Genomic DNA, 13136 nt, shown 5'->3' on the forward strand with positions numbered 1-13136 from the left:
AAAATAAAATAGCAACAATAAGAAGACAAAGTGATGAGACACATGACCAGAAGCTAATCAACTGAACTGTACGTACTATTGATTCCATTCAACTTCTTAATCATACCTGATAGTTACAGCGGTTTACTTTTGTTTTTTTTGTAAATGTTAATGTGGGGTTCGGTCTACTGTTGGGTTTCTTTCTGTATTGTAACTATACAAAACCAGACTGGACCTTGATTGTCCGGTCCGAACCAAAAGTTTAAATCTATAACCAAATCAAATCTCCTAGAATTTATTTGTACAATTCTTTAACCTTAGCTTGGGTTTGGGTCTCGTTCCTCGATTTATTTCACAAATATGTGTTTAATAGGATTGAAAACTAATCTAAAGTACTCCAAATCTAAAGAGAGAAATGTATTGTGAATAGGTTGGTTCAAAATTCGTTTTAAATTCGAAAAATATTCGATCCGATTATCAAGAATTCGAATACAATCCAATTCGAGACTAGCAAATCGAATAAGAATTTATAATTTTAAATTCGATTCGAAATTAGAATTAAAATTATTCATATTTATTTATTATTTTTATAACCCCACAAGAATGGGGTTAATGAAATTAAATCAAAGATGGTGTAGAAACTTGTTGTATTGAAGCAGTTTTCAATGCTAGTTTAGTGACGACAGTGGTCGTGTATGTCAGTGAACGAATTAACAGACTTGAGTCAATTCATCATAGATGTATAATTCAGAGAAGAACCAAAATGATAGATATCATACATGTTCATACAAAGACGAGAAAAGAATACGCAAAACGGTAATGATTGTTGGTGACGCCGACGAGTAAAAATGACGCTCGTTACAGGAGACAGCGGCGCTAGGCGATTCCAGTGACCAGGGACGAAACTCTCAGCGACGTAGTGACTTGGTCAACGGCTCAATTATCGATGATGGTGACGACTAGGTTTCGCGAAACCGGTGAACTAATGGAGAAAAAAAATGAATAGAGCGAGAGGTTCAACGAATTTATAATTTGAATTTAGTGATTTGAATGAGTTAATCAAGTATAATTATTTGTCTAATGATGACAATAAATCTCATTGACGGTTTCTAAAGTTAACTCATGATAAGCAATGAAAACGATTTTAAATTGTATCAGGTGCTGCTTGGCAACTTCTGAATAGTTGAGTGCTGAACCAGTAAAAGGTCTGAACCATTAAGTGTTGAACCAGTAAGAGGTCTGAACCATTAAGAGCCAGTATAATTCTTAGCCGTTCAGACGCAAATGTCTGACCAATTCAGATTAGAGGTCTTTACCATTCAGACTCAGTATAATGTTTAACCATTCAGACGCAAATGTCTGAACCATTTAGACATCTGCTTAAGAAACAAACAGTCTGAACTATTAATATTGAACCAATAAGAGATATGAAACATTAAAAGCCCCATTAAGAGCTAAATAAACAACTCCTCATTCAAATTGAAATGTTTTGCTAGTTCTGTTCTACTCAAACTTTCATGAAAGAAGGAGGCACATGTTTTAATTTCTATTTTCATTTCCCCCCTATAATATTTATCAAGTACTCATTTAACCCTTCTATTTTGTTTGGAATTCAAGATATATATATGATTAATAAATCAAATAAATATTTATTATTATTCTTATTAAGTTAATATTCCGACATAAGTAACAACTCAACTTAATTAAGTTTCAATCCTATTTCACCTAATATAATTAATAACTCATTTTTTGAACGGTCAACGAATCCTCTAAATGGGCCACTGGCGAAATTCACCACATCGGAATACACTCGTCTCTAAATTGGGGAAACCCTCATCTAGGGCAGAAGCCCGTGAACACTCGCCCAAAGGCACGACAGTGCGGTGAGGTAAAACTCATTCAGTTCAAAGATTGGACTAGCGATCGTCGCCTACTCACATAGTCTCCTATCATCACCAGGTGCCGCTGAAAACTAATATGGAGATCCAGGAATTGAACTTGGGTCTCTTGAAAACCCAAGTCTCTCCCTTACCACTTCACCTAATATTATGAAATTACATTTTTACCCATTTAATAAATACTATACAGTATATAATAATAATAATAATAATAATAATAATAATAATAATAATATGGATATAGATATATAAATATTTGACTCCCTTAAAATAAAATAAAATATGATCTCACTAATATAAAATTAAGGGGCTGTTTGGTAGTCTTTTAATGACCATTCAGATGCTACCTCTTAATGGTTCAAAACCTCTGAATGAATAAGAGATAACTTCAAGTCTGGATGGTTAAGAGGTAACCTCAAGTCTGAATAGTTAAGAGATAACCTCTGAATGGTAAATCATCACATGTCACATTTTTCTACCTTCTCTTTGATAAAATTCTTAATGGTTCCATTAAGATCCATTCAAAGGCTATCAAATAGTCCTAAGTAGTTCTTCCAATAAGGGTCCACAGATTAAACATTGAAGGATGAGAAATGTAGGTCTACGTCTTGGGTGTGACCATACATATACATATACATAAATAAATATGTGTATTGGTTGAACAGAAGGCAAGCATCAGTGAAAGGAAAAAAGGTTGGCCTGATTCACAGAAAAAGCATAACTAAACGTTACATTCAACATGCTTTCATTCATTTTCTTGCAATGGTTTTATTTAATTTATTCATGTTTTTTTTTCCTTTTACAGTTTTACTCTCATTTCTTTTACTATTTGAAAATTGGAAAAGAAGTTAATAAGAGCATTCGTAATTCAATTCACAATAGAGTCTTTATCTTTGCCGTAATACTTATACTAAAAAAACATATTTATTCTAAAAGTTGAAATATCTTTAATAAAAGCCCTACATCTCATTCCTCGTCCTTATTTTTATATTATTTTTACTAGCTATTTTGTCTTGTTTTTTTTTTTCTTTTAAAATTGATTCTTAATAAGTTTTAATAGAACGGATTCGGGTCAAGGGGTCCATCTAAATAATAGTCTATTGGTTCAAGTCAGATCATTTATAAAACTAAGATCTGACGAACTTCAAGCACTAGTTGTGCACATTGACATTGAATCACACTGCAGTAAGATGGGACGTTATTATCAAGCTATGTTTTGTGGGCGTGGAATCCTTGCCACGTTGGAGGGTGCGGGGCACCACACACCGCCACAACAATTCACCAACGAGGGCGTGGGAGGGTTTCGACTGGAGTCGCGGGCATAGGGGCAGGGGGAGAATGGGGATGGGCGCATACACGATGGGGGTTCAAAAGAAGAAAAGACAACTCGTATATTTGTATATGAGTCGTATATTTCATGTAAAAAATGATATGCAACTTGTATATTTGTATACGAGTCGTATAGTTTCTGTAAAAAAAATGATATTGTCAGGGTGTTAAAAGATTCATCATGGGTGGATACACTATTATCGTTAGCTTTTTGTATTTTTGTGATGATGATTAAAAAGTTTTAACAAAAAGAGTATTAAACGACAATAAATATGAGTGGGTACACAATTATAGAAGCTATGTTAGTCTTTGTGGCATATTCCCATAGATTTGTTTGTTAATAAAAGAAGCTTTCTGTTAACAGGGGATATTGAGAAGATATACAGGACAAAAAGAAAATCTAATAAGATAAAAATATATCCAAGACTCTTTTGGTGATTTTATATTTAAATATCGTTATATTATCAAATCGCAACATTATTCATTCCAGTTTACAGTAAAGTGGAAGAGAAGACAAGCAAAAGATATTGTGTATCATTTGTTTAAAATCTCCCTGTCATAATTCTGATGATGCAATCATCACCCTTTACTTTACAAAGCCCTACTTACCACCTCAAACTACACATCACTACCCCATTCTCATATCTTTCTAAGTTTTCACACATTATGATATTACCAGCACCATATATATAATAATAGTACTTAATTAAATACATGAATATATATGTTCCCGCCATTCAGATGCTACTTCTTTTCTCTTCTTCAATGGAGATCCTAGGCCCTTGAGATGGTGCACTTCCAGATCTTGACAGAACATAACCCCCTGAAACATATTATTCATATTTTAAGATTACCAAAATAAACCCGTGATTTACAACCCTGACATCTGATTGGACGGTGAATTAATTAAATAAAATTAAATAATATCCTGAAACTTTTTTTACAGAATTAAATATACAAAAATTTACCTGGAGAAGGTGAATTGTACGATTTCTTGCAGTGCAAAATGGCGCTCTGGATTCCATCTTGTTGTTGCAAAGCTGAATCATCTCTCCTAACGGCCGGTGACGGAAAAGGTTTAACGGCGGAAGACGATGACGACGAACGGCTCTTACCCAAATGCTTACGCACCTCCTTAAAAACCGACGGTTTGTCCTCCTTTTTTGGAGACGAATACATCGAATTATGTTCGGATAATCGTACCTTGTCGTTGGATCTTCCAGAAACCTTGATGTAAAACGGTTTAACAAGATTCAAGTATCTGTTAACAACCTCTTTGGAGAACCGCTTCGACGGTGACTGATCATGACTGCTGTTGAGCAGAGAGCTAATGGTGACCTCTTCGATTTCGCATTTCATCTCCTTCTTGTCTGATTTGGGTTTATGGTTATGAAACCCCAGCATGAATACTCGAAAGGGAGACCTGGGGGTCTTTGTATGGGTGGTTGAATCTAGTGGTAATATTTTCCTCTTATTGTTGAAAAAAAGGGGAGGGGAATAAATGTGATTTGACTTTAAATCAGCGCCATCCAAATTTGAAGATTGGTGATAGTGGTGACTGTGAATGTGAAAGCCACTAATGACGTTGACTGTTGGGGTTGGAGAGTCTTGTAAATTGTTTGGGTGTGTGAAGACTAAATCGAAGAAGGAATTTTCGTCGTCGAAGTCACCGGTGGTGGTTATGGGGTCTCCGACGCCGGCGTTTCGCCAGAATTTGAGAAGGCTGAAGACATCCATGGTGGAGAAAAGAATGAATGTGAGGGTGGGTGGAGAAAAGGGGTATAAATAAACAAGCAAAGGAGGGAAGCTTTCCCTTCGTTTAATGGTCTGCAAAAGTTGCAGAGGGGGGAATAAGCTTTTTACAGTCAAACAGTGAGAGAGTGACGGGCAGTCGTGTATTTGTTTGATTCCTTGATGGTCTATAACAATGGCGTCACATTACATTTTCCAATGCTAATTATTAATTTTTTTTTACCGTTGTTACCTATCAAGTTTAAATTAACACATGATAATAAATGTAATTGTTACCTGTTTATCTGGTTAAGTCTACCTGTAGTGGGGCGCAAAGAGTGGGTTTTTTTGGCCATAACACCCTATAACGTCCCGTACACCGTGACAAACGGTGTTATGGGGTAAAAAAAGAGGGGATACGCCATGCATTTCTTGGCGGTATGGAGGTTCTTTTTAAAGTTTTGACCAATCACAAAAAGTAAGGTTTTTTTATAATTAATTAATAAAATTGACAATTAATAATTAGATAATGTTGGGTAGGGAATTTATGACTACGGGCTCTAGTGATATAACACCCAATAAAACCCCCGTGTGACGTGGCATGACACGTGTCACATAACGCCTACAAGGAGCTTTATGAATACGGATGGCCTAAGGCCACAAGTTCAACTCACATTAGAGTATTCACATCCAACCCACTATATTTTTACCCTAAATTACACTAAAAAAAACAACATTTTCTCTCTCCTTTTCAATTAAATAATATTTTTTATACATTTATCATTACCTTTTCTCTCTCCTCCACTCACAACCACCTTCAAAATATATTAAAAAATTATATGGGTGAACAGTGTCCCCCCAAATATACAGATGAACAGTAACATTTTCTCTCTCCTCCACTCACAACCACTTTTTATACTCTTTATATTTTAAAAATACCACACACATATTTTGATGCCATGGATGTGAATGCTCTTAGTATTACTTCGAAAGACATTGGTGGTAGCACTAAAGTTTAGAATTAGGCCTCTCTGGAGGTTGCCAGTTCGAAACCGAGCCGAACCGGGTTTTATCGCAGTGGGTCATGAGGCGGACGGGTTTCCCCGAAACAAGTGGCTCGAATATGCATCCAACTCTGACTGTTATGAAGGAGGGGATGCATTTGTTCAATTGAAGACATTCTAGGATGTTTATCTGGTGATTTAGTTGGTCGTTCAAAAATAATAATAATAATAATAATAATAATAATAATAATAATAATAATAATAATAATAATAATAATAAATAATGTAATTATTTGTTTCCAGTTGCTTGCTTGATGACTCTTTTTTCTATATTTATAATAATAAACTTTCCTTCTAAAAATGTATAGTTTCATGAAACCAAAGCATAAGCATAGTGGGTTGCGCCAACTTCACATCATCGAGAAGGGAACTAAACACGGCCCTGAGAGGGTGTCATAGAGACATTAAAAGGGAAGGCATAAGTCTAGAATGGTCGATATGTGTGTATCCTATGTTTTTTCGCCAACGCAATTACACTATGCTTTTCGTCTAGACAAAGTATGATGAAATTTAGTAAAAGGTGTAATGTGAAAGTAAATGCTTTAAAATAGGTACTTTTTAAGGCTTTCCGGTATGGTGACGGGCGTCGTGGGAGGACGGGATGAAGACGGGGGCGGCGGCGTGGGAGGACGGGCGTCGCAGAGGGGGGGCCCACCTGTTTGCTCCGTCGCAAACGGCGAACAGAGGACGAAGAGGACGGGACGGAGGGGGGGACGGAGGGGGGCGGCGTGGAGGGACGGTGACACGGTGGCGGCGCCGGGTGGAGGACGGGACGATACCGTGTAGCCTAAGATGAAACAAACTGGGACGCAAGTAATAAATACCGTATTATTTTTATAGTCAAGTTATTTAGTTATTTAATGATGTTTAAATAAAAAATTAGTCTACTAAACAGTCTAATCTAATGCTATGAGTTCTAAATGTCATAGTTTCCCATTGTTTATACTAACTTTGTTATGTTTGACACTAAAAAGTAAAAGGAAAAGAAAAGTAGCCCACTATGTGATAGTAACTTTTATTTTAAGATTTACACAAATTAAGGCTATAAACACTTTATTATTAAATAATTAGATGGGGGTAACACTAGACAAATTTAAAGTTAAGGGTTGTAAAAGAAATTTCGAAAAAGATGAGAAAAAGGAAAAGGAACGAGTGTTTGGTAAAACTAAAAGACCCAAAAAGAAACGACTTGTGAGACAAAGGAAAAAGAAAGAAAGAAAAGAGGGATGCCCAAAGGATAGGGTCAAAAATAAAGTGTATGCCAAAGTGAAGGGGGTTGTGAGGTGACTTTTGCTTTTCTTTTTTTTCTCTTTTTTACCACTATTTCTAGGTTTATTTTATTTTCGTATTGTTCCAATATTCTAGAGTATCGACACACTTGTGTTTGAAGATATATCTAAAAAGCCAAATATGTGTTGGTAAATAATGATTTCATAAATAAGTAAATTGTAATTCATTGATTTTACCAGTTGATACAATTGCAAAAATCAATCAATCAACAAAGGAATGAGGTAATCATAAACAATTTTTACCGGTTTTACTTCAATTTGCACCAGTCTTATATATTTTCTCAAAATCGTACAAATAATTTATGGTTAGTATGTTACCTCGTAATGGAAAACCAAAGGATCTGACATATCATGGCATGTAACCAACTTGCCAATCAATTCAATCCGATTTATAATTAGACAATGCATGTCAATAGCTACACAGCCCACATTTACATCCTAACATACATCCGTTTAGCCTTTTAATGTAGAAATAAACTTAAGCGTAATAGAATACATACTCAAACAACATGCTGATGCCTGATGATATATACTACGAGTTAAATTTATAGATAAGTAAACCAGTGGCGGAACTAGAACATTAACTTAGGGGTATCCCAAAATTTTTTTTTTACCGTGCAATCATACAATATTAAAAAAAACAACAATAAATAAATAAAGTAAAAAAATCTTTTCGACCGCACAAACCGTAGCACTGTTCAAAAATTCCGGGCCGATTCGATTGCGTAAATCCGTCTTGACAAGCTTCAATTTCGAAAAATTTTTTAGTTATTTGGGCTAATCTAATGTGCTATTATTTAGTTATTTGGGCTTATTATTTGGGTTTGTATCATCATCAACTAGGCTTATTATTGGTTTGTAAAAAAAAAAAATTGAGGTGTGTCCTCGTAGTTGTTTAGAGTTGTCCTTAGTATAAAAATCGAAAAAAAATTTACACTACCGGAAAAAAGTTGAGCCGTAGCCCGTGCTACGCCTGGACCTTCTTTAGGTCCGCCCCTGAAGTAAACACTATACTCTAAAGAGGCACATTATAAACTTGTCCTAACCAAAGTTGATTGCAAAATCACCAAAAGTACGAGTTAACATTAATGAATTCTATGTATAATGTCAATAGATATGCATGCATGACGAACTAACGCGAAGGTTATAAATTATGAATATTTTTGTAATGGAGAAAATACGCATAAACAACTTGTTATATATTTACTTAATAAAAGCAAATACAAGTGTTGAGTTTATATGGTTACAGTTTCGATACTCTATTGAGCAGAAAAAAATGGTTTAGGGAACATTTGTACATTTTTAGTATGCATGGAATATTACTTTTGTAAAGATAAAAATGAAAACATGCTTTGTTTGAAAAGAAGTTAAAAGTTGAGGGGTGGAAATAAAAGTGAGGGAGCGGGGGTGGGCACGCCTAGTCGTCGTATTTATGAAACCCAAAACCCAAAGCTTTCTTCGCAATAAAGACTAAAAGAGACTACGAGGGGGTTGCGTTGGCTAACAATTATAAAAGGTTTGACTTTCTTTTTCAGAAAGACTAGTATGACTGTTTGGATTGAGGATAACACAATCCTTGTTTCGGATAAGGATATCATTTACTAGAATAAGGTTTTCTTTCAAGTTTGAAGAAACATTAATATAATTTAGCGTTGAACTAAATATTATCTTAGGGGCTGTTTGTTTACCTCTTAATGAGGCTCTTAATGGTTCAGACTTCTTACTGGTTCAGCACTTAATGGTTCAGACTGTTTGTTTCACGAGCAGATGTCTGAATGGTTCAGACATTCGCCTCTGAATGGTTAAGCATTATATAGAGTCTGAATGGTTAAGACCTCTAATCTGAATTGGTCAGACATTTGCCTCTAAACGGTTAAGCATTATACATGCTCTTAATGGTTCAGACCTCTTACTGATTCAGCACTTACTGGTTCAGACCTCTTACTGATTCAACACTTACCGTTCAGATGTTGCCAAACAGCCCCTTAGACCATTCGGAAGTGGGAACAAGTTAGAGCCTAGAGGAATTCGATAACCTTGTTTTTTTTCCTACGAAAGAGATGTGTCCTGATAATCTCATTTAGTTTCTATGTGATAAGAAAGTGACCAGCATGTTATGTATCTCATGTGGTTTTACTAAAAAACAAACTATAAAAACGTATAATAAACCCTATGAAAATGACTATTTTCATGATTTGTTCTTCCTTTATCGAAAGGACAATGGGTTTGAATTTGATGTGAAGGTGACTATAATAGTTTGAGGGGGGTGAGAAGTAGTGTTGGTGTTCCACGCAAGATGGGTGGATAATGAACAAGGCTGCTATGGACGATTTGGTGGTCATGGAGCACCAAAAAGCTCCCATTAGATTGACTATGTTTGTGATTTTAATTTTAATTGGTTCCATCACCTCAACCCCGATATCTATACGATTATGGGAACTGAAGTGAAAAGGAATAAAAGGTTTTTTAACCTATAAATTTTTCTTTCCAATATTTAAAAAAGGTTCAACTCGATAAATGCACATAGGGCTTCCTTCCTTCGGCATTTCAATGGTGAGACATTCATCATTCCGGGGCAAGTTGAAAAAACTGGAAAAATAAGGGAACGGTTGTTTTCACACCATGAGCACGACAAAACATTATGTAGTTTGAAGAAATCAGAGACAGGGAATTTGGGTTTTTGTTTATTCATCGAGGAAACAAGAAGCAAGACCAAAATAAATAGCCATGAGGCCTAACAAACAAACCTACAATCATGGGCTAAACAAGGAAACGAGATAAATCAAATAAGGAGACATATATGCTATAATTCTAGAACATTCTCCTTTACTCCCCCTCAAGCTGGAGCGTGTAAGTCCCGAACGCCCAGCTTGTCAAGTAAGTTCCGAAGATCCTGAGCTCCCAAAGGTTTCGTGAGAAGATCAGCAAGTTGTTGTTTGCTGGAAACGGGAAGTGGAACGATCTCATGAGTCTCGACACGTTCACGAACAAAATAACAGTCCATCTCGACATGTTTAGTTCTTTCGTGAAACACGGGATTATTTGCAATGTGTCTGGCGGCTTCGTTGTCACAATAAACTGGCGTGGCGTCTTCTAGAGTGATCATAAAACATTTTAGTAACCATCGCATCCAAAGAACTTCACTAACCGTTGTGCCCATGGCCCGATATTCGGCTTCGGCCGATGATCGTGACACAACAGACTGTTTCTTCGTTTTCCAAGACACGGGAGCCCCTCCCAGAAATAGCATGTAACCCGTTCTTGAACGTCTCGTGAAAGGGCAACCCAACCAATCGGCATCGCAATAAGCTACGAGATGAAAACCTCCGTCCTTAGGAATGAAAATCCCCTGACCAAGCGTAGACTTTAGGTACCGTAGAATACGAAGCACAGCATTCATATGGTCTTCCCTTGGGTCGGAAACGAATTGGCTAAGAACGTTTACTGCGTAAGCAATGTCGGGACGAGTTGCTTGGAGATACAATAGCCGGCCGATGAGCCGGCGATAAAGTGAAGCATCGGTTTTGTGACTCTCCTGGCAATGATCAAGTTTTAAATTTTGCTCCATGGGAAAGGCACTCGGCCGACATCCAAGTTGTCCGCAATCGGACAAAATATCCATGCAATACTTGTGTTGACTGAGCACAATTCCGTCATTGGTACGGGCAACTTCAATGCCTAAGAAGTACTTCAAAGATCCAAGGTCTTTGATGCTGAAGTTGACGTTTAAGTGGTCCTTGGTTCTTTTAATCATCTCCTCATGATCACCGGTAATGACAACATCGTCAACATAGATTAGGATAGCAACGAACTTGTCTTCTCCATTGTAAGTGAAAAGCGAGTGATCGGCATGCGACTGCTTGTAGCCGATTTCAAGTAAAGAAACCGTGAACCTTTGATACCACGTACGAGAAGCTTGTTTTAAGCCGTACAAGGACTTCCGAAGACGACACACTTTATTATCTTTTCCGTTCGAGAACCCTTGTGGGATTTTCATATAAACTTCCTCCATTAGGTCGCCATGAAGGAAAGCGTTGTTGACATCAAGTTGATGTAACAACCAGTTCCTCTTGACCGCCACTGTGATGAGTGTCCGAACAGTTACGAGCTTTGCAACTGGGGCAAAGGTGTCACGATAATCAATCCCTTCAACTTGTGTGAATCCTCTCGCAACGAGACGAGCCTTATATCTCTCGACTTCCCCGTTGGGTTTGTACTTGATTTTATAGATCCACTTCGAATCAATGACATGTTTCCCTTGTGGCAAATCTTCCAAGGTCCATGTTCCATTTTGTTCAAGCGCATTGATCTCACGTTGCATGGCAAGTCGCCATTCTTCATCCTGCATAGCCTCTTTAAAGGACTTAGGCTCATTACGGGACGTAATGGCCGTCAGGAAAGCTTTATGTGAGTTTGAAAACTTGTCATAAGAAACATAGTTTGAGAGAGGATGTACCGTGGAAGAAGTGTGATCGGGCACGTGCTTTGCATGGTCTACGGAGGGGGGCAATGTAACTTCGTAATCTTGGAGCCGTGAGGGCGGGTTTTTGTTTCTCGAGGCCCTTGAGGCAGGAGCTTGGTTGTTTGTTCCTTCCTCAATATTGTTCTCGGCATCAACAGAAGCGTGTGAGGACGAAGTGGGCTCTGCCTCATGATCCAAAGAATTCGGCCCATCTACCAAGTCATCAACCTGGGCCGCAGGGTCCAAGTGGGCCAGTTCTATATCATCATCATCAGAATGGGCTTGATGATTCGAATGGACCAAATCGATAGTTTCACCTGTCTCGTTAAAATTGATTTCGGCCTCCTCATAGCTGGGTGTTTCAAAGGGGTCTGTGGCCTGAAATTTTGGTTTGAGTTGAGCAAAAGGGAATTTATTTTCAACAAATTTAACATCACGGGAAATAGCCATTTTCCCATGTTCGATGTTAAGGATTTTGTATCCCTTTGTTCCCTGTGGGTACCCCATAAAAACCCCCGGTCTCCCCCTGAACTCGAACTTATCGCCTCCTGTTTCTATACTCCAGTAATAAGCTAAGCAACCAATAGTCCTCATATGCTCATAATCGGGCTTTTGCCCAAACATAATTTCGAATGGCGTTTTGTTACCGATGGCTTTAGATGGGAGCCGATTTATTATGTAGGTTGCGGCTTCTACGCATTCTCCCCAATAACGTTTAGGAAGATTTGCATGGAACATGAGAGCCCGAGCGGTTTCAAGAAGGTGCCGGTGTTTTCGCTCGACAACCCCATTTTGTTGGGGTGTGTGTGGGCAAGTCGTGTTGAGGAGGATTCCTTCACGAGCATAAAATTCTTTCATACGATTAGAGGTGAATTCTCCTCCATTGTCACATCTAATACGCTTTATAGGTTTTGAAAATTGAGTTTTTATCATGCTATGAAAGTCTATCAAACAATCACTAGCGTCACTTTTATGTTTAATAAGGTAAACCCAAACCGCCCGGCTAAAATCATCAACAATGGTAAGAAAGAAACCAGCATGCGTGGTGGACGGTTTGCGGTATTTGCCCCAAATGTCACAGTGAATGAGATCAAAACACTCATTAGTTTTAATGAAACTTTTAGGAAATGGGTTCCGTTTGTGCTTAGCTTTGACACAAGAATCACACTCATCGTTTTTAAAAGAAACACCCTTAAAAAAATCAATACTTGATAACTTAGAATCGGAAGCGTGACCTAATCTTGAATGCCACTTTATTGCGTCAACATTAGCAGCCATAGCCTTCCTTTCTTGACTTGCCACCCCCATCCGATAAAGACCTCGAATGCATTCACCCGTGCCAATCAACTTCTTCGAGTGTAAGGCCTGCATCACAAAAAATTCG

The 13136-nt window shown here is 37.5% G+C and overlaps 1 protein-coding gene across 1 annotated transcript; it reads right to left on the bottom strand.

Moving 5' to 3' along the window:
- Window positions 1-3722: 3722 nt before the first annotated feature.
- On the bottom strand, window positions 3723-5088 carry LOC110905140 (probable membrane-associated kinase regulator 2). Its single transcript, XM_022151023.2, has 2 exons — window positions 4175-5088; window positions 3723-4029 (listed from the first exon to the last, which is right to left on the bottom strand). The coding sequence occupies exons 1-2, from the start codon at window positions 4941-4943 to the stop codon at window positions 3944-3946; spliced, it is 855 nt and encodes a 284-aa protein (XP_022006715.1). The 5' UTR covers window positions 4944-5088; the 3' UTR covers window positions 3723-3943.
- Between the last annotated feature and the right edge of the window lie 8048 nt (window positions 5089-13136).

This window comes from Helianthus annuus, chromosome 14 (genome assembly GCF_002127325.2).
Source record: "Helianthus annuus cultivar XRQ/B chromosome 14, HanXRQr2.0-SUNRISE, whole genome shotgun sequence".
Lineage (NCBI taxonomy): Eukaryota > Viridiplantae > Streptophyta > Magnoliopsida > Asterales > Asteraceae > Helianthus > Helianthus annuus.